This window comes from Heterodontus francisci, chromosome 20 (genome assembly GCF_036365525.1).
Source record: "Heterodontus francisci isolate sHetFra1 chromosome 20, sHetFra1.hap1, whole genome shotgun sequence".
Taxonomy (NCBI): domain Eukaryota; kingdom Metazoa; phylum Chordata; class Chondrichthyes; order Heterodontiformes; family Heterodontidae; genus Heterodontus; species Heterodontus francisci.
In genome coordinates this window covers 63,954,131-63,981,873 of record NC_090390.1, presented here as the reverse complement: position 1 = coordinate 63,981,873, position 27,743 = coordinate 63,954,131, and the positions used below count along the sequence as shown (strand labels likewise).

The following is a 27,743-nucleotide window of genomic DNA, read 5'->3' as shown; positions in this document are numbered from 1 at the left end:
ACACCTTGCAGTATCAGAGTCACTTCAGGCTGGAAGGAGAGGAAAACAGTCAAAGTTCATTTCAACCCATCTCCTTGTGTCCTGGGAAAGAGCAAGAGTGGTAGAGAATTTTCCACCTGCTGCCCTCCTCTTCCAAGCAGCATTGGGATAAAAGACAAGAAGCAACAGAAAAACAGACACCCCCATCTGAGGCTGGCTTTTAAGTTTTTGAGTCTGTTTTGGAACATTTGTTAAAAAGTTAATATCATAATCTTACCCTAATCATAGCGTTTAAAAAAAAAAATACAATTTCTCTAAGTTTCCAGTAAGTTTTTAGTGCACCAGTTCCTGGAGATAAGTGTATTGATCCTGTACGTACTCCTTCTCTCAGCAGAACCATGTAACAGCTACTCACAGATTCTTCAGGAATCAATGAGATGAAAATGACATGCATTCTATAAATTTCCCATTTTGTGGAAAATACACATTCTGCATTCTACCACTCTAGCGTATACAGAGTAGTCTCAGTCATACACAAAGCTGTGGCAAGGAAACTCTTAGAAATTGCCACAACACTGTGGAAAAGCATAAAGACGTACAAGTCAACTAATCTTTTGAATTACTGAAGCCAAACACACATTTCAAAATTTGAGATTTTGCAATACTGTTCCTTCCCTATACTTTTCAGATCCAATTTTCTTCTTTGAAAACATATTCTTATCGAAGTATGCAAACCATTTTGCTTGTATGCAAAGAAGAAATGGTCGCATTCACAATAAATGAATACAGCAAGTTATGTTTAAATGCTGTTTAAAGTATAGTGTGTATGATGATTCAGATTCTGAAATGCACATTAGAGAAAGTGAGAGACAGACAAAAAAAACTAGGCAGCAATGTACTGAACAAGAAATATTAAATCTTGTATCTTAGAGACATGATTATTCGTAACTATGGAATTTGTTTGGCATCAAATACTGCTCATTAAAGGGTGAAAATAGATGTAACTAAATCGTGTGCACAGAACTTTGCCAACATGATACTCTAATGTTTAGTGCCAAATCTAATTCAATTGTAACATAGGAAGACAAAGGACTGAAATCTTTTCCTGCTAAAGTAATGGCCTCAATCACATCAAATGTAACTAGTCGGGAAGTCAGAGAGGCCCAATGTGAGCACAAATTACTTAACAGAATCATAGAAATTTATAGCACAGAAGGAGGCCTTTCAGCCGATCTTGTCGTGCCAGCTGATAAGGAGCCATCCAGCCTAGTCCTACTTCCCAGTTTTTGGCCCGTAGCCTTGTAGGTTACGGCACTTTAAGTGCAAGAACTTCTAACTCGTTTTGAGGGTTTCTGCCTCGACCATTCTTTCAGGCAGTGAGTTCCAGATCCCGACCACCCTCTAGGTGAAAAGAATTGTCCTTGAATCCCCTCCTTCCTCTTACCCTAAATCTATGTCCCCTGGTTATGAACCCCTCAGACAAAAGGAATAGGGCCTTCCTATCCACTTTAGACTCCTCATAATTTTATACACTTGAATTACGTCTCCTGTCAGCCTTCTTTGTTCCAAAGAAAATATTTCTAGCCTATCCAATCTTTACTCATAACTAAAATTCTCCAGTCCAGGCAACATCCTCATAACTTGACTCTGTACCCTCGAGTGCAATCACATCTCTCCTATAGTGTGGTGATCAGAACTGCATGCGTACTCCAGCTGTGGCCTAACTAATGTTTTATACACTTCCAGCATAACCTGCCAGCTCTTATATTCTATACCTCAGCTCACAAAGGTGGTTATCCCATATGTCTTCATGACCTCCTTATCTAACTGTTCAGCCACCTTCAGGGATCTGTGGATATGCACTTCAAGGTCCCTCGGTTGTTCTACACTTCTCAGTAACCTACCATTTATTGTGTACTCCCTTGCCTTGTTCACCTTCCCCAAATGCATTACCTCACACTTCTCCACATTGAACTCCATTTGTCATTGTTTTGCCACCTGACTAGTCCATTGATAGCTTTCTGCAGTCTACAGCTTTCTTTATCATTATCAACCACACGACCAATTTTTGTATCATCTGCAAACTTCTTAATCATACCCCCTACATTCAAGTACAAACCATTGATGTATACCACAAAAAGCAAAGGACCTAGTACTGAGCCTTGCGGAACCCCACTGGAAACAGCCTTCCAGTCACAAAAGCACCCATCGACCATTACCCTTTGCTTCCTACCTCTGAGTCAATTCTGGATCCAACTTTCCACTTTGTCTTGGATCCCATTGGCTTTTACTTTTGACACCAGTCTTCCATGTGGGACCTTATCAAAAGCCTTGCTAAAATCCAAAGACTACATCAAATGCACTACTCTCATCAACCTTCCTTGTTACCTCCTCAAAAAATTCAATCATGTTAGTCAGATACCACCTTCTCTTAACAGGTCTGTGCTGACTGTCTGATTAATCTTTTCTTTCTAAATGAAGATTTATCCTGTCTCTCAGAATTTTTTCCAATAATTTTCCCACCACTGAGGTTAATAAACTGGACACTATTTACAGTTAATGACAGAGCATGGAAACCCATCTCAATTCTGCATGGTTCAAAAAAAAAATCATGATCTCAATAACAGATAAGCAAGTTTATATATACATGGATCTCCCATAAAGACATTCATTGTTTTAAGTTATGTAATGTGAAATGCATTATTAATGCCATCAATTGGGATAATTGCATTTTTATTAATGTTCCAGAAATGTCAGTGAGATTTTCAGGCTCAAAATCTATGGCTAGGTACAATTTACATGGAAACTATAAACAAATGGTTTTGATTAAAGGTTATTTAATTATATAGTTAACTTTAGCTCTTACCTTTTTAAGGCTCAGCATACAAACTAGGATCTTCCAGATTGCAGGTAGGTAGGAGGTAGGTTAGAGGAACTGAGTGCCATTATTGTGGAGAATTGGGGAAGGCCATTGATGTTGATAGCATTGGGAGGATAACTGGATCCTAGAATACAGGAGCATTGAAGAGTTTGATGATCTGAGAGGTCCTGGAAAAGGATTGCAGAATGTGGCAGCACTGAGGTGGAGACTTCCTAGTATTTGAGAATCCTGGGAAGGAAGTACCAGGATCCACTAAGAGTGGGACAAAGTCAGAAAATCATAACCTTCGCGAGCAGGAGTCCTGGGGTGTAAGGACAGTGGAAGAGGAGGCAGAAAAAGTTGGCAAAAGCTTGGGAATAGTTGTTTTCTTGTGAGAATAGTTGGCATTGTGAGCAAAGGTATCAGTGTTTGATGTGTGTAATCAAGGAACAGTAAGAAGCAGTAGGAGGGAACAGTAATGGCAGAAAGGTACACTCAGGGCATGGAGATTCAATTAAGGTGGGAGGGGCAACAACAGTGATGAGGTCTATTCTCAGCAGCAGAGACGGAACTTCTAGAAAAGGAATTCCTGAACAGTGAGTTGGGAAAAGTCACTAAAGACATATTGTAATTAATACAAGCTGCTCGATTCACCTGCCATGACCTGACCTTCCCATCAACCCTCCCCCAACTGGTATTGGCATTGAGGATTTGGGTCAGATCACAAAGGGGTTGTGATGTGGAGGGGCCCCCTTGCAGCATGGAAGGGATGGAGGGACATTGTATCTTGAAAGGGTTTCCCACTAGTAACTGCAGGGAAATGTATACAGCTTTTCTCATTACAGAAGAAAACATTTTCCCAAATTGTCTATATCTAAACCTAGCTTTGAAGAAAGATGTCAAGACTCGGAATCTGGTTGTGGCCAGGATCCGAACCAATCTTCCTGATAGGAAACTGGCTGAAAGTTTCTCCAGCAATGGGAAAGCTATATGTGTGTGTTGTGATAGTAACTGAGATTAGTCAATCAGCAATTAGCTGAAGAAAATAAGAAGTTCGAGCAGAGAGAGAAAGGAAGGAGTAATGGTCCATCAGTTATGAGTAACCTGTCAGCTGCTAATATAACAGATTTTTTTTATATTCTTGCATGGGATGTGGGCTCGCTGGCTAGGCCAACATTTATTGCCCATCCCTAATAGCCCTCGAGAAGGTGGTGGTGAGCTGCCTTCTTGTATTGCTGCAGTCCATCTGGTGTAGGTACACCCACAGTGCTGTTAGGAAGGGAGTTCCAGGATTTTAACCCAGGGACAGTGATGGAATGGCAATATAGTTCCAAGTCAGGATGGTTTGTGGCTTGGAGGGGAACTTGCAGCTGGTGGTGTTCCCATGCATCTGTTGCCTTCATCCTTCAAGGTAGTAGAGGTCGTGTGCTTGGAAGGTGCTGTCTAAGGAGCCTTGGTGTGTTGCTGCAGTGCATCTTGTAGCTGGTACACAGTGCTGCCACTGTGCGTTGGTGATGGAGGGAGTGAATGTTGAAGTTGATGAATGGGATGCCAATCAAGCTGGCAGCTTTGTCCTGGGTGGTGTCGAGCTTCTTGAGTGTTGTCGGAGCTGCACCCATCCAGGCAAGTGGAGAGTATTCCATCACACTCCAGATTTGTGCCTTGTAGATGGTGGACAGGCTTTGGGGAGTCAGGATGTGAGTTACTTGCTGCAGACCTCCCAGCCTCTGACCTGCTCTTGTAGCCACAGTACTTATATGGCTGGTCCAGTTCGGTTTCTGGTCAATGGTAACCCCCAGGATGTTGATAGTGGGGGATTCAGTGATGGTAATGCCATTGAATGTCAAGGGGAGGTGGTTGGATTCTCTCTTACATAGGAATATAGGAAGATAGGAGCAGGAATAGGTCATTCAGCCCATCGAGCCTGCCCTGCCATTCAATATGTTCATGGCTGATCATCCACTTCAATGCCTTTTTCCCATACTAGCCCCATATCCCCTTATGTCATTTGTATTTAGAAATCTGTCAATCTCTGCTTTAAACATACTCAATGACTGAGTTTCCACAGCCCTCTGGGATAGAGAATTCCAAAGATTCACAACCCTCTGAATAAAGAAATTTCTCCTCATCTCTGCCCTAAGGCTTCCCCCTTATTTTGAAATTGTGTCCCCTGGTTCTAGGCTCCCCAACCAGGGGAAACATCTTAGCTGCATTGACCCTGTCTAACCCTTTAAGTATTTTGTAGGTTTCAATGAGATCACCTCTCATTCTTCTAAAATCGAGAGAATACAGGCCCAGCTCCCCAATCTCTCATCATAGGACAGTCCCACCATTCCGGGAACAAGTCTGGTGAATCTTCATTGCACTCCCTCTATGGCAATAATATCCTTCCTAAGGTAAGGGGACCAAAACAGCACACGGTACTCCAAGTGCAGTCTAACCAAGGTTCTATGTAATTGAAACAAGACTTCACTACTCCTGTACTCAAATCCTCTTGCGCTAAAGGCTAACATACCATTAGCCTTCTTAATTGCTTGCTGAACCTGCATGCTAGCTTTCAGTGACTTACTGACAAGGACACCCAGGTCCCTTTGTACATCTACACTTTCTAATCGCTTACTATTTAAAAAATACTCGGCACATCGGTTCCTCGTACCAAAGTGGATAACCTCACATTTTTCCACATTATATTCCATCTGCCACGTTCTTGCCCACTTACTAAGTCTGTCCAAATCCCCTTGAAGCCGCTTTGAATCTTCCTCACAACACACATTCCCACCTAGTTTTGTGTCATCCGCGAACTTGGAAATACTACATTTGGTCTCTACATCCAAATTAAAGGCCTGCTTAGGTCGGGAAAAAGAACCCAACCCAGACCTGAACCTGACCGATCCACAGCGGACCTGAAGCCGACCCAGTCCAAGTGCCTCCAATTTCACCCCGAGCCCAACCCCACACAACCCAACCCGAGCCTGACCCGACCATCCCTTTACTTACCTTCCGACTGGGAAGCTCCACGAAGCTGCAGCACATGCGTGATGACATCATAGTGACATCACTCACTCATTGCACAGACTCAGTTTCGTCCCGGACTCCCATCTCAGGTAAGTTTTTTATTTTTAATACTTACCGGCAGAGCACTTACCGTGTGTGTCCGGCCCAACCTGACCCGAGCACGACCCGGACTCGGCACGACCCGAGCCCGAAAGCTGGACCTGGAAGAGGGGCCCTGCGGGTTCGGGTTGGGTAGCAGGCCTTTAATCCAAATCATTGATATATACTGTGAACAGCTGGGGCCCAAGTACTGATCCTTGTGGTACTCCTCTAGTCACAGCCTGCCAATGCGAGAATGACCCATTTATTCCTAGTCTCTCCTTTCTGCCTGTTAACCAATCCTTAATCCATGCCAGTATATTACCTCCTACCCCATGTGCTTTAATTTTGCTAACCAATCTCCTGTGGGGGGACTTTAACAAAAGCCTTCTGAAAATCATAGTGTACCACGTCCGCTGACTCCCCTTTATCAATTCTGTTAGTAACATCCTCAAAAAACTCCAACAGATTTGTCAAACATGATTTCCCATTCATAAATCCATGTTGACTATGCCCAATCAGATCATTATTATCCAAGTGTCCATTTATCCACATCCTTTCGAATAATTCTAGTATTTTCCCAACGACTGATGTAAGGCTAACAGGTCTGTAATTCCGTTTTTTCTCCCCTTCCCTTCTTAAATAGTGGGGTGACATTTGTGACCTTCCAATCTGCAGGAACTGCTCCAGAATCTATAGAATTTTGGAAGATGATAACCAATGCCTCCACTATCTCCATAGCTACCTCTTTCAACACTCTGGGATGTAGAATATCAGGTCCTGGGGACTCATCAACCTGCAGCCACATTAATTTCGCCTATACAACCTTTTTACTAATACTAATTTCCTTCAATTCCTCATTCCCTCTAATCCCTTGGATCTCTAATTCTGGGAGATTTCTTGTATCTTCCTTAGTGAAGACAGGCACAAAGTAATCATTTAGCTTCTCTGCCATTTCTCTATTCCCCATTGTAAATTCTCCTGGCTCTGCCTGTAATGGACCCACATTTGTCTTAGCCAAACGTTTGTTGGAGATGGTCATTGCCTGGCACTTGTGGGCACGAATATTACTTGCCACTTATCAACCCAAGCCTAATGTTGTGCAGGTCTTGTTGCATATGGACATGGACTGCTTCAGTATCTGAGGAGTTGCGACTTGTGCTGAACATTGTGCAATCATCAGTAAACATCCCCACTTCTGACCTTATGGTGGAGGGAAGGACATTAATGAAGCAGCTGAAGATGGTTGAGCCTCGGACATACCATTCTAATAAAGGAAATTGTACAACAGGAGAATATGGGGTTAAAGGCAATCCTTACACTGCAAACAAAGGTTTTGATGAAATTATAAAAAGGACCTTTGGTTAGTGGTCCTGGGTATAGCAAAAGAAAAAGTGAGAGAAATTAAAAACCCACAGAATTGTTAACCTGGAGCTTCACTGCACTAGGCAAATGGACTCTGACACTGATAACATTGTGGGAGTACACAAACTCATGTCCCCAAGGTAAGCAGATAAGGTTGAAAAACACGATAGCCAATACAAGCTTGAGAAGGAGTATTTTCTACCTTTCAACGACATTTTAAATCTACACAAAACTGGATTAAGTAACGAACATCAGCCATTGAAAAATGAATTAACTGAAAAGCATACAGCTACTGCAAGGACACAACAGTCTCTCAACACCTACCATATGATCTGCACAAAATATTCCAAAATTCCTTGGTCCTTCTCACCATCCCCTCCATGGAGCAGACACCCAGGGAGCACAATAAATGATGCAGGCGTCCACCAGCTTTAAGCCAGTGACTTTGTCCCCAGGATTTAGGACGAGGTCAGGACTAAGGAAGACGGGCAGGTGGATCACACCCTGCCACACTTCCAATAATGTGACTACCTGCCAGGAAGTTCAAGGCTTATAAGCCTTAAGAGAAAGTTATTTTTCCTTTTCTTTCATGGTAATCTTTGGCATAGTTCTCTGAAATTTACAACATTTGCTTGTAACAAAAATATACTTTAATGCTGGGAAAATATTTTATAAATATCACACAGATTTTCGACTTCTGGGCAATATTAAATAAGATCAGAAATCCAAGCTTAAAAAACTGATATAGGTTTGTGGAATTTATATGTTAACATAATTTTGATGAAATTCGTAACAATTAGTTTTAACCATTAGCTTTATATGGGCTCAAGGCCTGCAGAAGCAGAAACTAAGAGCTTTTTCAGTGCAACTGATCAAGTGCATACCTTTTAACTAAAAGGTCATAGGTCAGAGTTGCAGGGCTGCCTGCCACTCAAATTAGCCCATCTCAGTGGTATTTCATCAGCTCTCAGACTTCTGTAGGAAGGGATTAAAGTGGCATGGTAGTAGAGAGGCCCAGCTAGTTGTGAAGGAATATGAACGGAGGCAAATAGTCTGCAATGGAAGGGAAACCACAAAGCATGGGACCAGCAGCTCAAACTATCAATCACATCGTTCAGGCAACACTTCCCAGCTCAATTCATTAGGGAGGGTAAGCAGGTAATCTAACTACAGGGTAAAAATATAATTTCATTTTATCCAACTCTGGCAGTTAGGTGGAAGGGTCTACTGCTCATTTTTTAACTGAAACACATTTAATAATTTCAGCTTGGGAGTCTGTGATTTCACATCAAAGAATGCTATAATATAAATGCTTATCTTATTCATCTAAGTTTTCTGATTATTTGATAAGATATTGCTTTTTAACCAACTTTAGATTTTTTTCTTGCATGGAGGCAATGGGTCATTTCAGCGTGCTCTGTAATTGCATAGAATGCTGGCACTGTATTTATCAACGACATACTACAAGCACACAGTGTGTGCTGGTTTACAAGCTGATTCTAATCATAGAGCACATGGTTTTCCAAGAAGGCCTTTTAAAAATGAAAAGACTCTGTCAGCGTGAAGTGAGAGTGTCTTGCCGTTCAAGAGTTTGATCACGTCTCATTTAAAATGTTGATCGCATGGAATGTTAATTATGTGCATACTGTGAAATATAAAATACAGACTTCTTTATAAAGACACTATGACTTCTTTGGGCCGTAATGAACCCATTAGTACTTAATGTATAAACATTAGAAAAATGTCCTTTAATCTCTGGGATCTGGCTTTAAGCGGCATCCAATTAAATTATATGATCATGTTCGCTCTGTTTCTGATAGATGTTAAGTAAAATTGCCTTGGTAAGACTCAACCCAGTTCTCAGCAACTTGTACTCATTTGTTAACCTTGCTGTCTAAGAGATCATGGGGAAAGAATGTGGGAATTGGTAATGCGACTTGGGTAGGAAATGTTCTCCTGGGGTTAAGCTTGAGACACCTTGCAGGGTAGTGTAATGATATATTTATCTATGTCCATACCTGAGGTGACAGGGTTTAAAGCTGATGCTAGTTGTAAAGCATAAGAGCAAAGGTTCCTTTCCATAGCATTTTTGCCTAAACTTCAATGACTGTTGAACAGCAAAATTACTATATCCTATTTATTCTTGTAAACGCACACCAGTACAAAAGTGGTATTGACTCTATACTTGTAAAAACTCCCTATGTTCCCTATCTATATTTTAAAAACTAGCAAATAAACTAATCCCTGAAGTTTTTGCTTCTTTTCTTTGTGCAGGTGCAAACAGCGGCAAATCACAAACCTGTATGCAAGATATCCCTTGTCCAAATTCCCTTGCATGAAGATAGGAAGAGCATACAAAATGATGTTTATTATTACAATGCTGAATATGTATGGGCGTGTTACTTTTTGGGTTATTGATTTATGGGAAATCTTGCATTGCAAAGTATTGTTCGCTTCCCTGACAGCACAGCACACTGTCAAGAAATAGTTAAGACTTACCTACCTTGAGTAAGCAGTAAAATGCACACAATCTGAAATGGCAGTGCTCGAACCATCATGGCAGAACTGTAAACAAAAACAGAAATGTAAATGTTTCAAACTCTTCTGCATGTTCATTTCTTTGTTTTTAGGAATGGATGACAGATTTCCCAACCATTTTAAAATAGGAAAAAAGAGAGAAAGTAATACTGAAAAAGAAAAGGTTTGCATTTATATAGTACCTTTCACGTCCACTGGATATCCCATGCCACTTCACAGATAATGAATAACTTTTGCAGTGTAGTCATGTTTTTTATGTAGGCAGGTAAAACAACCAATTTTCAGCACAGCAAGGTGCCACAAACATCAAATGGGATAACAACCAATTAATCTGTTTCAGTGGTGTTGGTTGAGCGATAAGTGTCACCAGGGCAACTGCCCTTGCTTTTTTTTCAGTCTTGACATAGGTTCTTTTTTATCCTCCCGAACAGGCAGGTGGGATTTAAGGGTTTGTCCAAATGACAACATCTCCAACTCTCTCAGCACTACATTGAACCTAGAATAAGTACTGAAGTGGGACTTAAACCACAGCCTTCTGGCTCAAAAGCAAGAATGCTACCATTTGAGCCATGCACTTACATCTCAGAGCATTTCACATTAATTTAGTTAAAAATAAACCTTATGCTTATTGTTACTAGACAGCCAGCACCAAAATTTCTGATTTTACAATATGTTAATTTATTTAGCTGGGTCATGGAGAACAAACCATGGGGAGCAATCTTCATTAGTTACCATACTGTGAAAAATGTAAAGATTTCAAGTTATATCTTGTGATATGTAACTAGATAGGAGTTATCTTTTCAAGAGAACAGAATGTTCAGCCTAGTTCTTTCACAACACATTTTCAGATATTTAACTGTCCCATTTTCACATGGAAATAATGTAACACTTAAAGTGTAATTGAACTTGTTATTCATAAAGGCTCCTGCAAATACTGAACATTTCTGTTGCACCTACAATTGTTAGTACTTTGCACAGCACAACACAAGAGAGATTAAGTACTCTCATAAAATATGAATCAAACATTTAAAGCACTGGAGGCATTTTCACCAGCATACTAAAAGCCTCAAAAAATGAAAATACTCATTTGTGAAGGACTTGTTCATTTTGAGATGTAACATTTCAAAATAAAATAAAATTGAAGAGAACTTTAATGTGATGGAACAGGTGCTTTTCCACTATAGCATTCTAAAATATGCTCTCGGCAGTAAACTGGGATTTTGAAAATCACCTATGTGATTCCAAACAAATAACTAACTGCATACTTTAGATATATTTTTCTCAAATGCTTGATTTGCTCTGCTACCACACTGATCAAGAGGCTTTTCTCTTCAGAATGTCATCTGTATAAGGTCAAAAAACAAATATTAATTTGTCATTGATGCCTTTTTGACGCAGGTTGCCAATAAACAATTGACCCATTGTGATCCATGGCATATGTAAAGTGCCAAGCAATGAATGAAAAATCACACTTTAGAGTACAGTGGAAAGTACAGAAGATCTGTCCAATACATTTATTATAGAAAGACAATTATGTCAAAAATTCTTTTGCCAACAGTCCTATAAACCTTCATCACCTTCTGACAGGCTGTCAATTGGTATAGCGATTTTAGATAATGATACCACTTTAGAATACCCAAAACTATAAGGCCAGAATAATACTGTATGCAATGTCAGCTTAGAAACCCTACTCAATATACTTGCTGTAACTGTGTAAAATATTATTATTTGTTTTCACTGTTGTGCTACATCCTTGTGACAGTCTCTGTTAGGTCTGTATAATGTATTGTCATCATTCAGCTCCACGCTCTTTTCTCCCACATTCCCCTGATCAGATTCCTTTGGTCCAGCTTCTGCTCCACCCACAACACCAATACTATACTGGTTAAAGTAATCAGGGACATCCTTTCCTCCTCAACTTCTATGCAGCGTTCAACACAGCCAATCTTCTCCATCACTTCTCCTCTGTCATCCATCTACATGGGATCACACTCACTTGGTTCCAATCTTACATGTGTCAACTTGGAGAAAAAAATTGGCTTAAGGGCAGAAAACAGCAAGTTGTGGTAAATGGTTGTTTTTCAGACTGGAGGATGGTAGACAGTGGTGTCCCTCAAGGGTCAGTGCTAGGACCACTGCTTTTTTTGATATATATATAAATTACCTGGATATTGGAATACACAGTAAAATTTTAAAATTTGCCCATGATACCAAATGTGGAGGTGTGGCAAATAGTGAGGATGATACCAATGGTCCCAGGACACAGACAGGCTAGCAGAATGGACAGACAAGTGGCAGATGGAATTTAATACAAAAAGCATTTGATAAAGTGCCACATCAAAGGCGACTGCACAAGATAAGAGCACATGGTGTAGGGGTTAACATATTAGCATGGATAAAGAATTGGTTAGCTAACAGGAAGCAGAGAGTAGGGATAAATGGGTCTTTTTCAGGTTGGCAAGCTGTATCTAGTGGAGTGCCACAGGTATCAGTGCTGGGGCCTCAACTATTTACAATCTATATCAATGACTTGGATGAAGGGACCGAATGTATGGTAGCTAAATTTGGTGATGACACCAAGATAGGAAGGAAAGTAATTTGTCAAGAGGAGGTAAAGAGTCTACAAAGGGATCTGGATAGGTCAATTGAGTGGTCAAAAATTTGGCAGATGGAGTATAATGTGGGAAGATGGAAACTTGTCCATTTTGTCAGGAAGAATAGAAAAGCTGTATACTATTTAAATAGAGAGAGATGGCAGAACTCAGTGATATAGAGGAATTTGGGTGTCCTGGTACATGAATCACAAAAAGTTAGTTTGCAGGTACAGCAAGTGATTAAGAAAGCAAATGCAATGTTGGCGTTTATTGCAAGGGGAATCAAGTATAAAAGTAGGGACGTTTTACTGCAGCTGTACATGGCCTTGGTGAGACCACATCTGGAGTATTGTGTATAGTTTTGGTCTCCTTATTTGAAAAAGAATATAATTGCATTAGTAGTTCAGAGAAGGTTCACTCGACTCATTCTGGGAATGAAGGGATTATCTTATGAAGAAAGGTTGAACAGGTTGGGCCTATACCTAGTTTAGAAGAATGAGGTGATCTTAATGAAACTTATAAGATCCTGAGGGGACTTGACAGAATGGATACGGGGAGGATGTTTCCTTGTGTGGGGAAGACTAGTACTATGGGGACATAGTTTAAGAATAAGAGGTCTCTTACGGAGATGAGGAGAATTCTTTTCTCTCAGAGGGTCATTAGTCTGTGGCATTCTCTTCCCCAGAAAGCAGGGTCGTTGAATTTATTCAAGGCTGAGTTAGATAGATTTTTGATAGATAAGGGTATAAAGGGTTATAGGGGCAGACTGGAAAGTGGAGTCGAGACCACAACCAGAATGGTTCCAGGGATGAGAAAATTTAGCTACAAGGTTAGGTTTGAAGAAGTTGTGGTTTTTCTCCTTGGAGCAAATGCGGTTGAAGAGAGATCTGAGAGAGGTGTACAAGATTATGACAGATTTAGATAAGTTAGACAAAGTAAAGCTGTGGTACCATTGGCTGATGGTACAAGGACTAGGGGACATAGATTTCAGATTTTGTGCGAGCGATACAGGGAGGATGTGAGGAAGACCTTATTATGCAGCGAGTGGTAAAGACTTGGAACTCAATGCCGATTAGGGTGGTGGAAGTGGAGATGATCAATGATTTGAAAAGGAAATTGGATGGACAGTTGATTGAAATAAACTTGCAGGGCTATGGGAATAGAGCTGGGAAATGGGACTGACTGAATTGCTCTACAGACAGCCAGCATAGATTCGAAGGGCCAAATGGCCTCTTTGTGTTGTAATAACTCTATGTCTCTATCTCTAATAATGGCTTCTCCTTCCACCCAACATGATCACCTCCTTTTCTTTGCTTGAATATTGCCTCTCAGTGGCATTATCAGTATACATAAAGTCAACATCCAGATCTGGCTCTCTACTGCCACCATCAACTCGATAATCACCTCTTTGTTCTTTAATTGCTTGTCTGACATCAACTCATAGATATCCCAGATCTTGCTCCATTGAATATTACGAAGATTGAAGCTATTCCAAACAGCTCCTGTTAAAAACTCCATGCCCTTGCCCAAATACCAGTTTCCTCCCTGGATACTCACTCAGGCTGAACCAGACAGTGCACAACCTTGACAATCTTTTCAACTTAACCTTTAAATCCCATATCTTACTACCTATTTCCATCTGTACAACACTGCCTCATCTCTGCCCTCGCCCACTGAAACTCTTTTTCATACTCTTGTCACCTCTAGACTTGTTATTATTCCAATATCCTACTTTTTGGCCGGCACTGCCTCTTTGGTCTCCCAACATATTAAATCCGAACTTTTGTCTTTGGCTTCAAATCGCTCCACAGCCTTGCTCCATTCCATCTTTGCAAATTCCTACAGCTTTATACTTGCCCCACATCCTTTAGTTCTCTGATTCTATTGTGCAAACCCCTTCCCTTCAATCCAGCAGTGGTGACAGAGCCTTCATCTACATTGGCCCCATTCTTTGAAACACGATCCATAAGACCCTTCACCTCGCCACCTCTCTCATTTCCTTTAAAAGCCTTCTCAAAAATTAATATTTCCACTCCTCCTAATCTCTCCATCCATGACTCAGTGTCTTTTTCAGTGTCTATTTCTATTTGTGAAGTGCCTTGGAATGCATTTTCAAATTAAAGGCACTATACAAATGCAAGTTGTTATTGTCAATATAGAGTGTTTTACAAATGCCAGCAGAACCCTTAAATTATAGCCTTTACTCCTTCTGCAGCATGTTATTTTATATAACTAATTGCATTATCTAATTGAAATAAATAAATATAATCTGGTATATAGCACAAACCATTATATCTGTGCTACCAGTGAGAAGTATTGGTATGAGGAAAATGTTATTAATGGCTTGAAGTGGTGCCATTGCAATATTTAGGAAAGAGCATAGCAACCAACTGTGCCATCCACAGGGCAGAATAATAATCAGATTCCTCGAAGGATTAGTATTTATGTTGTTTGTGTATATTACACTATCATGCTAGGCCCCCACCTGCCGAGAATGAGGCACATTAATTTTGGCATGAACATTGATTTTAAACTGTTACTGGAGTGAAGAAAGGACTTGTTAAACAGATCAGCCGTGGCTGGAAAAGACATTTTCATATTAACAGACAGTATTTGGAAGGACAAAGCAGCCATTCCCTGACACATTCAACAGACAATGGACTTTTGATCACCAGATGTTGAAGGTGGGGGATCTCACATTCCAGGTTGAATGCTATGATGGCTGAATACACAAACAGACATGGTCAAACCAGCTAGTCACATGACTAACCTGCTGGGCAACCTGAGTTTTTTGAATTTGTACAAACAGTTTGTGCTGAAAGCAGAATGCTCCTGGACTGAGAAGATCTCTCCTGGCTGGCTCTCCACAGCCTCTCCTGTCTGCCTGCTCCCAACTCTTTCTCACAAGCTTCTAATCCACTGAAGACACATGAACCCCAAGAGAGAAAAGTCTCCTACAGCAAACAAGGTGTAAGAAGAATACTGGGCCCGAACAAAAAGCAAGATCTACCTACAATCAAGGACTCTCTACAGTGAGCTCGAATAACCGTAACAAAAACTCTTCAGATATTGCCTCAAACTTTTCCACTTTATTTTTCTTCTGCTCTTTTCTGTCTCTATTTGCAGGTGTGTATCGCGTATGCTTGATAGCGTGGGTGCATCGTTTATCCGTAGGCATTAACCAAATTAGAGTTTAAGTTTAATAAATTTCAACTTTTCTTCTTTAAACCTAAGAAAGCCTGTTTGTGCTGGTTTCTTTGCCTTATAATTGGAAAGCGGTGAACAAGGATTCATCAAGGGGGAGCTAAAAACAGTGTGTTTAAAATTAAACCCTGTTATGGTAAGACCAGGTGAAGGCGGAAAGGGTACCCTAGACCTCTTTCTCACCAGGTTGTAACATACACAATGAATAAATTATGGATGAAGTTATTTAGACGTACTAATTTATTTAATTTTGGAATTTTAGCTCCTTGGCTTACAAATGGCATGAATGCAAGAAGAGAAACCAATCTATAATCCCACTCGTAGAACTGACCATAATTCAGAACTTTGTTATTCTGGGGACAGCAAGTCAGTGCACTGATTTAACATAAACCCTATCAATATGCATTTTCATCATGTATTCTCACTATCTCTCTTCGACCTCCTTGTCTCGAGAGACAATGGGTAAGCGCCTGGAGGTGGTTTGTGGAGCAGCGCCTGGAGTGGCTATAAAGGCCAATATTAGAGTGACAGACTCTTCCACAGGTGCTGCAGTAGAAATTGTTTGTCGGGGCGGTTACATATTCTCACTATATGTTGTAGGTTTTCATGTACTATCCGCATGTACACTGTAATATAAAGTAGTAATTGTGCATAATTTAGGCATTTTTAGTGGTCCTGCCGTAAGGTTTTACAGGATATGGTATTAAATCCAATATGCTGACCAATGTTGAATATAATTGTTCTGGATTTCACAAGAGGATATAATAATGGAAGTATTGTCCCATCCTATCAAGCAACTACAAGGGAATTATGAGCCTTTCTTATAAAATTCTTAGCAGTTAAGTGGTTAAAACAAGTTGGCACCCTGCTGAACTGTAAGCAAAATTTGAAATTCAATGATCTTAATCATGCTATAATGCCCAATTTGTAAATACTTTTGAATTTAATCATTTTAACTTTAGTATGGAGTTATTCATTTAAACTGCAGTATTGTGATACCTTGAAGCCTGCACTGCTCATTAACCCCAAATGTACTTTTTGTTTATTGTGGTGCCTTTAATCAGATTTAATACTTTCAAAATAGTTCAGTAAAATAATAGAATTCTGTAAATATATCTTTTTTTCAAAGTAGATCTATGATTAATCAGTCAAGTTTAATATTTAGATTTTTTAGATTTAGAGATACAGCACTGAAACAGGCCCTTCGGCCCACCGAGTCTGTGCCGACCATTAATCACCCATTTATACTAATCCTACACTAATCCCATGTTCCTACCACATCCTCACCTGTCCCTATATTCCCCTACCACCTACCTATACTAGTGGCAATTTATCGTGGCCAATTCACCTATCAACCTGCAAGTCTTTTGGCTGTGGGAGGAAACCCACGCAGACACAAACAGAACTTGCAAACTCCACACAGCGAATTGAACCCGGGTCGCTGGAGCTGTGAGGCTGCGGTGCTAAGCACTGCGCCACTGTGCAGTTTCTTAAGAAAACAAATCATAAACAGCTATTTCACGTGATTTATAAAACCTTGGTTTAGGCTTTAAACACTCAAGTACCTTGCTCGCTATTAGGAATATACACTTTCTTAATTATCCTTTTTCATGGGCCATTCCGCATTATAAGACCAAAAGGTGGTGCATTACTAATATCCCAGAACCATACGTTCCTTTCTTAGAGACCTAGCTGCCATAAGTGTTTGTAATAGGTCACTTTTACAAACCTCTTTTGCCTTTTGGCTAAGATCAAGTGTAGTATCTGTTCTTATCAGTGCTTATTTGATTGAGAAGAGACCATGATCATTGCCTTTTGATCCTGGGGAAGCTTTGAGTGAAATGGCTATAACCAATTTTCGAGCTTCGGGCCAGGGAGTGCGCAACACCGTTCGGGTGGTCGTGAAGGACAAGGAAGGAGATGCACCGGTCGATCGCACCTTTTTCATCAAGAAAATTCTCTTCGATTGCTGCGGATTTCAAGCGACGGACGTCTTCTGCCTGCAGGATTTCCCCAGCAGTGGATACTTCGACGTGACGTTCCGGAACGTGGCGGGATGCATCAAGTTCCTGAAGGCGTTCAAGGAGAAAGGGGACCGGGCGCCACTGTCGATCCTCACAGCGGAGCCGCTCTTCACGCTTCCGTCACAACGGGACCGGGTGGTGACGATTCACCTCTACAACCCCCATGTTCCGGTGGTGGATGTACTCACCTTTCTCGCCAGGTACGTCGAGGTGGTCGGCAGCAGCACTGATGTCAAGGACCCCTTTGGGATCTGGACCAGCAAGCGGCAGGTCAAGGTGACCTTGAAGGTAGATCCCAGTGGAGCCATCATCCACCCTCCCTCCAGCTTCGCTATCGGGGGAAGTCGAGGCTTCTTGGTCTACGCTGGGCAGCCCAGAGTTTGTCGCACCTGTGGCAAATCTGGTCACATGGCAGCCAACTGCAACACGGTTGTTTGCAAGAACTGCAAGGAGGAAGGCCATCAGACCAAGGACTGTAAGCAGACTAAGTGTTGCAACTTGTGCGGTGCGGCAGGCCATCTCTACAAGACCTGTCCCAAACGTTGTCAAAGCTATGCTCAGGCGGCAAGGTCCAAGGAATGGCCGGGCGAAGGTTCGACGAAGGCGTCCGCTGTTCGAAAGGAGACCAGCAACCTTCTCCGCAGTGAGGAACTTCAACCTGAGAAGGAAGGGGAGGCGGCTGAAACCAACGACCCAGCACCTACCCAGCGCCCGGAAACCCCTCCCCCACAGACAGAATCAATGGAGGAGGAGGCAGCAGATGGACAAACAGGTCAGTGGCAAGTGGTCCAGAGGAGAACCACAAAGAAAAAACATCCCAAAGCCACCACCCAAACCAGTGGCAAGAGGAGGCTCTCTTCTGAATCAGACTGCAACAACTCCTCTTCACTGGACGGGGAAATGCTGGAACGACAGCCCCTTCAAAAGAGGCGGCAGAACTCCGAGATGGATGATAAAGCATCCCAGCCCCCGGGCACTGGAAGCTGTGATGGGCCCAGCGTGCCCCAACCCCAATGCCCCACACGTAACGACGTGGCCAACGCATCTCAGCTCCAGGACACCGGGAGCAAAGACACGTCTGGCGCACCTGAGCTCCGGGAGACCGGGAGCTGTGATGTTTTCGAGGAGGAACAGATGGAAGCAGCTGAGGACAACCCAATCCTCTCTGCCTACAAGACCCCCCCGATGTCACCCGAGCGGCACAAACCCTGCAGGAAAAATCAGGAGGGGTTTCTGAGCCCAACCAACGTGAAACTGCTTGCGCATACGATGGGTATGCAGGAACATCCCGAAGGGGAAGGACTGGGACTAGCGAGGACAAATGGTATGGGAAGCAACAACTAATTTTTAGTAAAAAATGGGTGTAAGAATTGCTTCCATTAATGTGCGTAGCATTAAATCGACTACGCGATGTGTTTCAACCTTGGATTACCTTGCCAAGGTCAAAGCTGACCTACTGTTTCTGCAGGAGTGTGGAATACCACACCTCAGCACCTACAGGCAGTGGTCGCGATGGTGGTCCCACGGGCCATCGATCTGGTCGGGGGGTAATGACTGCCGTTCCTCCGGCCTGGGTATTCTGCTGCGGGGAGGTAACTTCACCATCTCCGAAGTTAAGGAGGTGGTGGGCGGCCGCCTCCTCGTAGCAGACGTGATGTACAACAACGCTCCGCTCCGGTTGATCAACGTGTACGCCCCGGTACAACGCAGCGAGCGGCTGACCGTCTTCCAGCAGCTCCCACTGCTGCTGGCGACGTCCAGGCCGGTCATCCTAGGCGGTGACTTCAACTGCATCATCGATGCGGCTGGACGATCCGGCAGTGACGACAGCAAACTGGACGCTACGTCCAGATTCCTAGTAGAAACAGTTAAGGATGCCAAACTGCACGACGTCTTCAGCAAACCTGCAGACGGAGCGCAGCGCAGATACACATGGTCAAGATCGGACGGGTCTGCCCGTTCCAGGATTGACTTCCTGTTTGTGTCCCGTGCTGTCACGGTCGGATCCACCGACGTCAAGCCGGTGTTCTTCTCCGACCACTGCCTCTTACTGGCCGACTGTCACTTACAGGACGACCAGCGGGTTGGCAGAGGGACGTGGAAGCTCAATGCGACACTGCTGACCCCAGAGAACGTTGAGGAACTCAAAAGGGATTACAAAGGTTGGAGGACCGTGAAACCCCTCTTTGAGTCTCCAGTTCACTGGTGGGAAGCGATTAAGGAGAACATCAAGAGGTTCTTCATCCACAAAGGTGTTCAGAAGGCGAGAGAGAGACAGAGGGAACTGTCCCGACTCCAGAAAATTATGCAAAATCTACTCCGGTTGCAGTCAATGGGGGTCGAGGTCAAGGAGGACCTCCAAGAGGTGAAGAGCCAGCAGGCCTCGCTCTTTGCCAAGGAGGCCTCCAAGATCATCTTCCGGTCCAGAGTCCGCTCCATCGAGCAGGATGAGACGTGCTCGCGTTACTTCTTCCAAAAGGTACACAGAGAGAGCTCTGTTATCAGCAGCCTGAAGGAAGAAGATGGCTCGGTAACGTCTTCGCAGTCCGACATACTAAGGATCAGCAAATCCTTTTATGCTGGGCTGTATGACGCGAAGCCCACAGACAGCAGAGCCTCCCAGTCCTTCCTGTCATCTATCACAGAGGTCTTAGATGACAGCAGGAGGGAGGGACTGGACAAGCCGCTAACTCTGGACGAGCTGACAAAGGCCGTCGAGTCTTTCGAGGCGAGTAAAACTCCCGGGAGCGACGGCTTACCGGTCGAGTTGTACTCGGCCCTGTGGGACTGGGTCGGCCCGGACCTGCTGGAAGTATACGAGAGTATGCTCCTGGCCGGTAGCATGTCAGAATCCATGAGAAAAGGCATCATCACCCTCATTTACAAGCAGAAGGGGGAGAGGGTAGAAATCAGAAATTGGCGGCCCATCTCACTGCTTAATGTTGATTACAAGATTCTGTCCAAAGTCATAGCCAGTCGAGTCAAGTCTGCTCTGGAGTTGGTGATTCACCCCGATCAGACCTGTACTGTACCCGGCAGGAAGATCTCTGATAGCCTCGCGCTACTCAGGGATACGATCGCCTACGTACGGGACAGGAGGGTGGACACCTGCCTCATCAGCCTGGACCAGGAGAAGGCTTTTGACAGGATATCGCACACCTACATGATGGACGTGCTTTCCAAAATGGGGTTTGGGGAGGGAATCTGCAATTGGATCCAACTGCTCTACACAAACATCAGTAGCGCAGTGTCAATCAACGGGTGGGAATCTGAAAGTTTCCCGATCAAATCTGGAGTCAGACAGGGCTGTCCTCTGTCCCCGGTCTTGTTTGTTTGCTGTATTGAACCCTTTGCTGAGTCTATTAGGAAGGATGCGAGCATAAGAGGGGTGACAATCCCAGGCAGCGGAGGCACTCAGGTCAAAACCTCCCTGTACATGGATGACGTCGCCGTCTTCTGCTCGGATCCGCTGTCCGTGCGCAGACTGATGAGCATCTGCGACCAGTTCGAACTGGCCTCGGGAGCCAAAGTTAACCACGGCAAGAGCGAGGCCATGTTCTTTGGGAACTGGGCTGACCGATCCTTTGTCCCCTTCACCGTCAGGTCAGATTACCTGAAGGTGCTGGGGATATGGTTCGGAAGGGCCGGGGCGTGCACCAAAACATGGGAGGAGCGAGTAGCCAAGGTACGACAAAAGTTGGGCATGTGGGGGCAGCGATCTCTCTCCATTGTGGGTAAGAACCTGGTCATCAGGTGCGAGGCGCTCACGTTGTTGCTCTACGTGGCGCAGGTCTGGCCCATACCCCACTCCTGTGCCGTGGCAGTCACCCGAGTCATTTTCCGCTTCGTCTGGGGATCTAAAATGGACCGGGTCCGGAGGGACACGATGTTCAAATCTCTGGACATGGGCGGGAAAAATGTACCCAACGTGGCCCTCATCCTGATGACCACCTTCGTGTGCGGCTGCATCAAGCTATGTGTAGATCCCCAGTACGCAAACTCCAAGTGTCACTACGTGCTGAGGTTCTATCTGTCCCCGGTGTTGCGAAGGATGGGCCTGGTCACATGGCCGCGGAACGCTCCGTGCAGTTGGGACGTGCCGTACCACCTATCCTTCGTGGAGCAGTTTCTGCGGAAAAACACCTTTGACCACCGGTCCATCAGGCAGTGGTCTGCACGGAATGTCCTCAAGGCCCTACGGGAAAAGGAAACGGTGGATCCTGTCGGATGGTTCCCCGAGCAGACCGTCAAAGTCATTTGGCGGAATGCCTCATCACCAGAACTTTCAAACAAGCACCAAGACGTAGCTTGGCTGGTGGTGAGAAGGGCCCTCCCCGTCAGATCCTTCATGCACACCCGAAGTCTCGCCCCCTCCGCACAGTGCCCCCGCGTTGGCTGTGGTGGGGAAGAGACGGTCGCCCACCTCCTCCTGGAATGTGCCTTTGCAAAGCAGGTGTGGAAAGAGATGCAGTGGTTTTTGTCAAGGTTCATCCCAAGCAGCTCTGTAACACAGGAGTCTGTGCTCTACGGGCTGTTCCCAGGGACGCACACCGAGACAAACATCAACTGCTGCTGGAGGACTATCAATTCGGTGAAAGACGCCCTTTGGTCTGCCCGAAACTTGCTGGTCTTCCAGCGCAAAGAGTTGTCCACCACCGAATGTTGCAGACTGGCACATTCCAAGGTCCAGGACTACGTGCTGAGGGACGCACTAAAGCTTGGGGCAGCCGCAGCAAAGGCTCAATGGGGAAAGACCACAGTGTAAGGTTCCCCCACCAAGCTAGACTGAGGGGCTGGAACCATGGGAAGCCCCTCGAACTGTATCGTTAATATTCTGAATTGCTGTAAATGTAAAACTGTAATTGACATGACAATTGAGAAACGGAAGGGTTGGGAAGAAACTCATGACAGTATTGAAGGAAACTGATCTCCCTTGCAATGTTTGTATTTTTTGGTGCTGTTTGGAAACTGTTTGGCAATGTAATTTTTACAGATTTTTATGAATAAAGTATATTTTGGAAATAAAAAAAAAACTTTTACAAACCTCTTTTGTTTCCTTTTGCGCCTGTTTGTTCCTCGGCAGACAGAACGTGCCTTGCGTATGAAACAGGTCATTTTGGACAATGGGCCGATTTCCAAGTTAGAATTCCATGTTACTAACTCTGATTTTTTTTTTCTACCCTTCCGATTAAGGTTCAGAGAGAAATAACTAATTCCCCACAAGAATTCGTGAACAGAAATCCCTCTTTCAGCACCTTCGAAGGTAGCAATATGAATGGTCATTTTTGCCTGTCCGGCGTTAATTAATCGCGCCCGCTGTTTTTGATCAAAGGTGCGGTATTAGTTTGAAGGAGTTTTTTTTTGCCAGCGTTGACGGAAACCACACAAGTTGTATAGAAACGATACAGCGGCGGACACCGTTCGGATTGTACCATTCGTGCATTCTGTCCAATGTATCCTTCCAAACTGGCGAGGTATGACAAACAGTGAACAGAGGTGTTGGGAAAATTCACTAAACCCTCGTGTTAAACTTATTTCAATGTACCGTGTTGAGCTACTTCATCATGTTAATAACATAACGAGAAGAGATTAACATTTTTAGCTGAAAATGACTCTCAGACCTGTCATTTTGACGTTGTTCCTTCTATCGAAGGAAGGGCCAAATTCGCAATAAATCTGAAAGCTACTTACTCTCCCTCGAAGAGTAAATGTGGTTGAACTTGCGACTTGGGCTAAATCCAAACTACAACAAAAAGCGAAACATCGGACGATTCGACTCTTTTATAAAATTCAATTGTTAATGTTGTAGTCGATGCTGCTGCTATAAATTCACGAAACTGGAAAAAGGAAATCGATGTTGACAAACGCATTCGATTTTTGATGCTTTTAAACGGCTATGGGCCGTAAAAAGTTCAATTAAATCAACTAAACATGATGCTGAGTTCCATTTCATTAACTTTTGACAATTGCTCAAACCCCTCGCAGATAGTAAATGTGTAAGTGTGTCTCTGGTGATCCTCAATGGTCCTAGTTGAACCACATAATCAAGTCTCTTCAATGTCAGTAACGGGTGGCGGTTCACCATATCAGATAAAATCGGAGACTGAGAGTAATCGATTATTGTACAATAACTGAAAGTCTATGATGCTAGATTATGTGTGACTGCAGAAAATAGCTCATTCGGGAATGCCAGTTCGGAAACCGAATCTTGGGGAATATATGGCAGAACGATGTAAAAAGATCTGGGCGATGATTCGCCCGACACGGCAACTGCTGTTGGTTACAGATTAAAGTGTAAGTATTTTAATTTGCATTACGAATGACAAAGATTAAGCGGATACAATTCACTCACCATTTAAGGTTTCGGGCAATCAGTGGTGCCTGGAGTTTGAAATCAATCTGTGTTTGTTTGCAGCGTTCGGAGCCAGCTGCGAGCAGGACACTCTTCACTTCCGGATGTCGTTTGGTGTGCTCGTTAGTAAATGAGAGAGATTTCAGATCAGCCCAGTGTCAACTTTCATTACTCTTTAGTTGTGCAGTGTCGAGACCCCGTGATTCACCAGTTCATCACACAACCCAAACCCTTTGCTTTTAAGAATCCAAAGAGGTCTCTTGTTCAAGTAGATTTTTTTTCCATCTGGGAAATAGTTCTGGAGAACAAAGGTAGTTCGAGCTAACATCGGTGAGCCAATATATTTTTTAACAGTTAGGACCATCATTTACAAAACCCATACTTTTGCTTTGACCTTTCAGTGTTGCCTGATCTCGTACCTGTTTTAACTGATTGTGAGAGGCATAGTGAGTGTTCCATGCCATAGAAATTGGTCGGTCAGATTGGCTACAGAGTTTTTCTTGACCTTAGACTTGATAGCAAAAGTGTCAAGCAAAGTCTAGATACTGCCCCACTGGTTAAGGGATTAACCAATTGGTTAATTGGCCTTTATAGCCACTCCAGGCGCTGCTCCACACACCACTGACCACCTCCAGGTGCTTACCCATTGTCTCTCGAGATAAGGAGGCCAAAGAGGAAAAAAAAAAGGTTAAGGGAACACACCGATTCGCCCTGTTTCTACTGATCAAGCAGCCTTGTTGGTTATCTCCACACGGATGCTACATGACCTGCTGAGTGTTTCTAGCAATTTCTGTTTTTTATTGCGGATCTCAAGCATCTGCAGTATTTTGCTTTTACGCTCTCATTAGTCTGCCGTTGGGCATCTTTTAATGTACAGTGATATTGCCTGTAATATAATTGGATAGCTGGTATTTACTTTCAAGTGTTTTATGAGCATAACGTGGAACATGAGACTGCAGTTACACTGTGCTAGCACTCGAGGCTCTGGAGACCAGTAGGACCTGATGGAAACTGCCACCAGCATATGCATGCATGCTCCTGGGCATTTTATTAATGTTTTGAGAACCCAGACAGGAGTATCTGCTTTCTCAAAACATAAAAAAAAATCAGACCTTCTGTCCACCTTTTAAATTCGGCCCCTCAAAATTAAAACTCCACGTGGTGTCGAGCCCAAATATGAGACAACTTTGTCAAGGGACTCGCACCACGATGCTGCAACCAGGCGCGCAGCTGACTCCAACGTTGCACATGTATTGCAGCAGTGCCCGTATAACTGCACATCCGGATATGAATACAACTTTGAAAACATTCCGTGGTATGCAATATAAACACGCTGTAGTGTCTTGCAAAATTGAAGGAAGAATGCTGCTGTTTGTGTGGGTTGTAGGAAAGAAAGTAGTCAGTTTATAACAGAAAATTAATATGAAATTAAACTGCTTTGAAGATTCAGTGGAAGGTTTGGGATATGAATATCAAAACACATTTACTATGTGGAAGAAACAATAAAGGCACAGATGCGTTTGATTGGTCATTAAAATGCCATTTTTCACAAATGTGATTTTATCTTTATAAATCATATGTTTCTGTTCTACAGATGCTTACATAGCAGTCTCCTTGTTTTATGAAAGCTGCCTACAAAGTTCTAGTGATCTCTATGGTGAGGATTTCCCCTTTCCTGATGCTAATTTGATTCTGGTGTCCGCAACAGCGATGTCATCAAACAGGGTAAACAGCCAATCACATTGTAGAATTCTCACAGACACCAAACAAGGAAGTAAGATGCGCTGTTTATCTTTCACTTTCTAATCATTTTACAGAGAGCAAAATAAAGATTAGGACATACGCATGTGATTAAGATAGAAGCCGAAATATAAATAAACTTTTAAAAATTATACTAACATATGGAATTATCATAATGGAGAAGTTTTGCATTTCACAATGTAAATTTAGTTTCTCAGGGCCAGTGAGGTTCAGCTGTAATTACACAATTAAAACCCCAGTTACACCTCATTCAATATGGAGAAAAATAACCATTTGCAATTCAATAGCCAACAAAGGAACAGGCTGTTCAGCAATATTACACAGTTGTATTAAAGCAACTTCCCACTTCTAGTTCATATAACAAAATATGAAAAATTCATGTATTGGCCCAGTTGTAAAGATTGGCCCAGTCATGCAGTTGTAAAGATGTCAAAACTGTCAGCATTCACCATCATTACAACTCTGAAACCCAGCAACCTCTGGCATCCTTACATGCACAGTTAGACGTGGAAATCCAGAAATTGCAGTCAATGATTCCCTGCTCCTCCACAGAGTGCACTGTTGAAGTCCCCACAGTTGGAAATCCTTAGAATTCTCTTGAATTGATGTGAACTTCCACTTTGATGCTATTAGTCTCACTGTGAAAACCCTTGAAAAATGTACACCTTATTGAATGAGGTGTAACTGAGGTTTTAATTGTGTAATTACAGCTGAACCTCACTGGCCCTGAGAAACTAAATTTATATTGTGAAATGTCAAACCTCTCCATTATGATAATTCCATATGTTAGTATCATTTTTAAAAGTTTATTTATATTTCAGCTTCTATCTTAATCACACGTATATATCCCAATCTTTATTTTGCTCTCTTTTCTTTTTAGAGATACAGCACTGAAACAGGCCCTTCGGCCCACCGAGTCTGTGCCGACCAACAATCGTCCATTTATACTAACCCTACAGTAATCCCATATTCCCTACCACCTACCTACACTAGGGGCAATTTACAATGGCCAATTTACCTATCAACCTGCAAGTCTTTGGTTGTGGGAGGAAACCGGAGCACCCGACGAAAACCCACGGGAGAACTTGCAAACTCCGCACAGGCAGTACCCAGAATCAAACCCGGGTCTCAGGAGCTGTGAGGCTGCGGTGCTAACCACTGCGCCGCTCTGTAAAATGATTAGAAAGTGAAAGATAAACAGTGCATCTTACTTCCTTGTTTGTTGTCTGAGAATTCATCAATGTGATTGGCTATTTACCCTTTGCTCTCTGTAAAATGATTAGAAAGTGAAAGGTGAACAGTGCATCTTACTTCCTTGTTTGTTGTCTGAGAATTCATCAGTGTGATTGGCTGTTTACCCTGTTTGATGACATCACTGTTGCCGGACACCAGAATCAAATTAGCATCAGGAAAGGGGAAGTCCTCACCATAGAGATCACTAGATCTTTGTAGGCAGCTTTCTTTGAGGTCAGCAGTGAGGGGTCATTATGTTTTTTTTGTATAGTGCTTTTCAGAAAAAATTGATATCTCAAAGCATTTACAGCCAATGAAACACTTTTGAAACATATTTACTATTGTAATGTAGGAAACACATCAGCCAATTTGCACACAGCAAACTGCCACATGATAATGACCAGTTAATCTTTAAATTTCAAAGATGATAAAATTTTTATTTCCCATGGCATGGGAAGTTGAATTTGAGAAGTTAATTTTCTTTGTCATTTCTTTCAAACCATAGTAAATTTTTCAAACTGAACTAAAGTTTGTTTTGGAAATAATGTTACTCCTTATTTTAAATGAAATCACACTTCACATACCACACAGCTGAACAATTTTGCAGTTAAAATCATTGCTGTATCTCTCGTACATAAAATTTATAGGGTCATAGAGTCGTACAGCATAGAAACAGGCCCTTCGGCCCACCACGTCCATGCCGACCATAATGCCTATCTATACTAATCCCACCTGCCTGC

General features: G+C 42.9%; 1 protein-coding gene and 1 pseudogene across 1 annotated transcript in view; one reads left to right on the top strand and one right to left on the bottom strand.

The window, feature by feature from the left end:
* vwa2 (von Willebrand factor A domain containing 2) overlaps positions 1–22,778 on the bottom strand; it is an 83,082-nt gene extending 60,304 nt beyond the window's left edge. The window contains 2 exon segments of the mRNA XM_068053376.1: positions 9,801–9,862; positions 22,702–22,778. Of these exon segments, the coding sequence (XP_067909477.1) occupies positions 9,801–9,862; positions 22,702–22,772 (133 nt within the window). The 5' untranslated portion in view covers positions 22,773–22,778.
* On the top strand, positions 17,361–17,467 carry LOC137381001 (U2 spliceosomal RNA; annotated as a pseudogene).
* Positions 22,779–27,743: the final 4,965 nt, after the last annotated feature.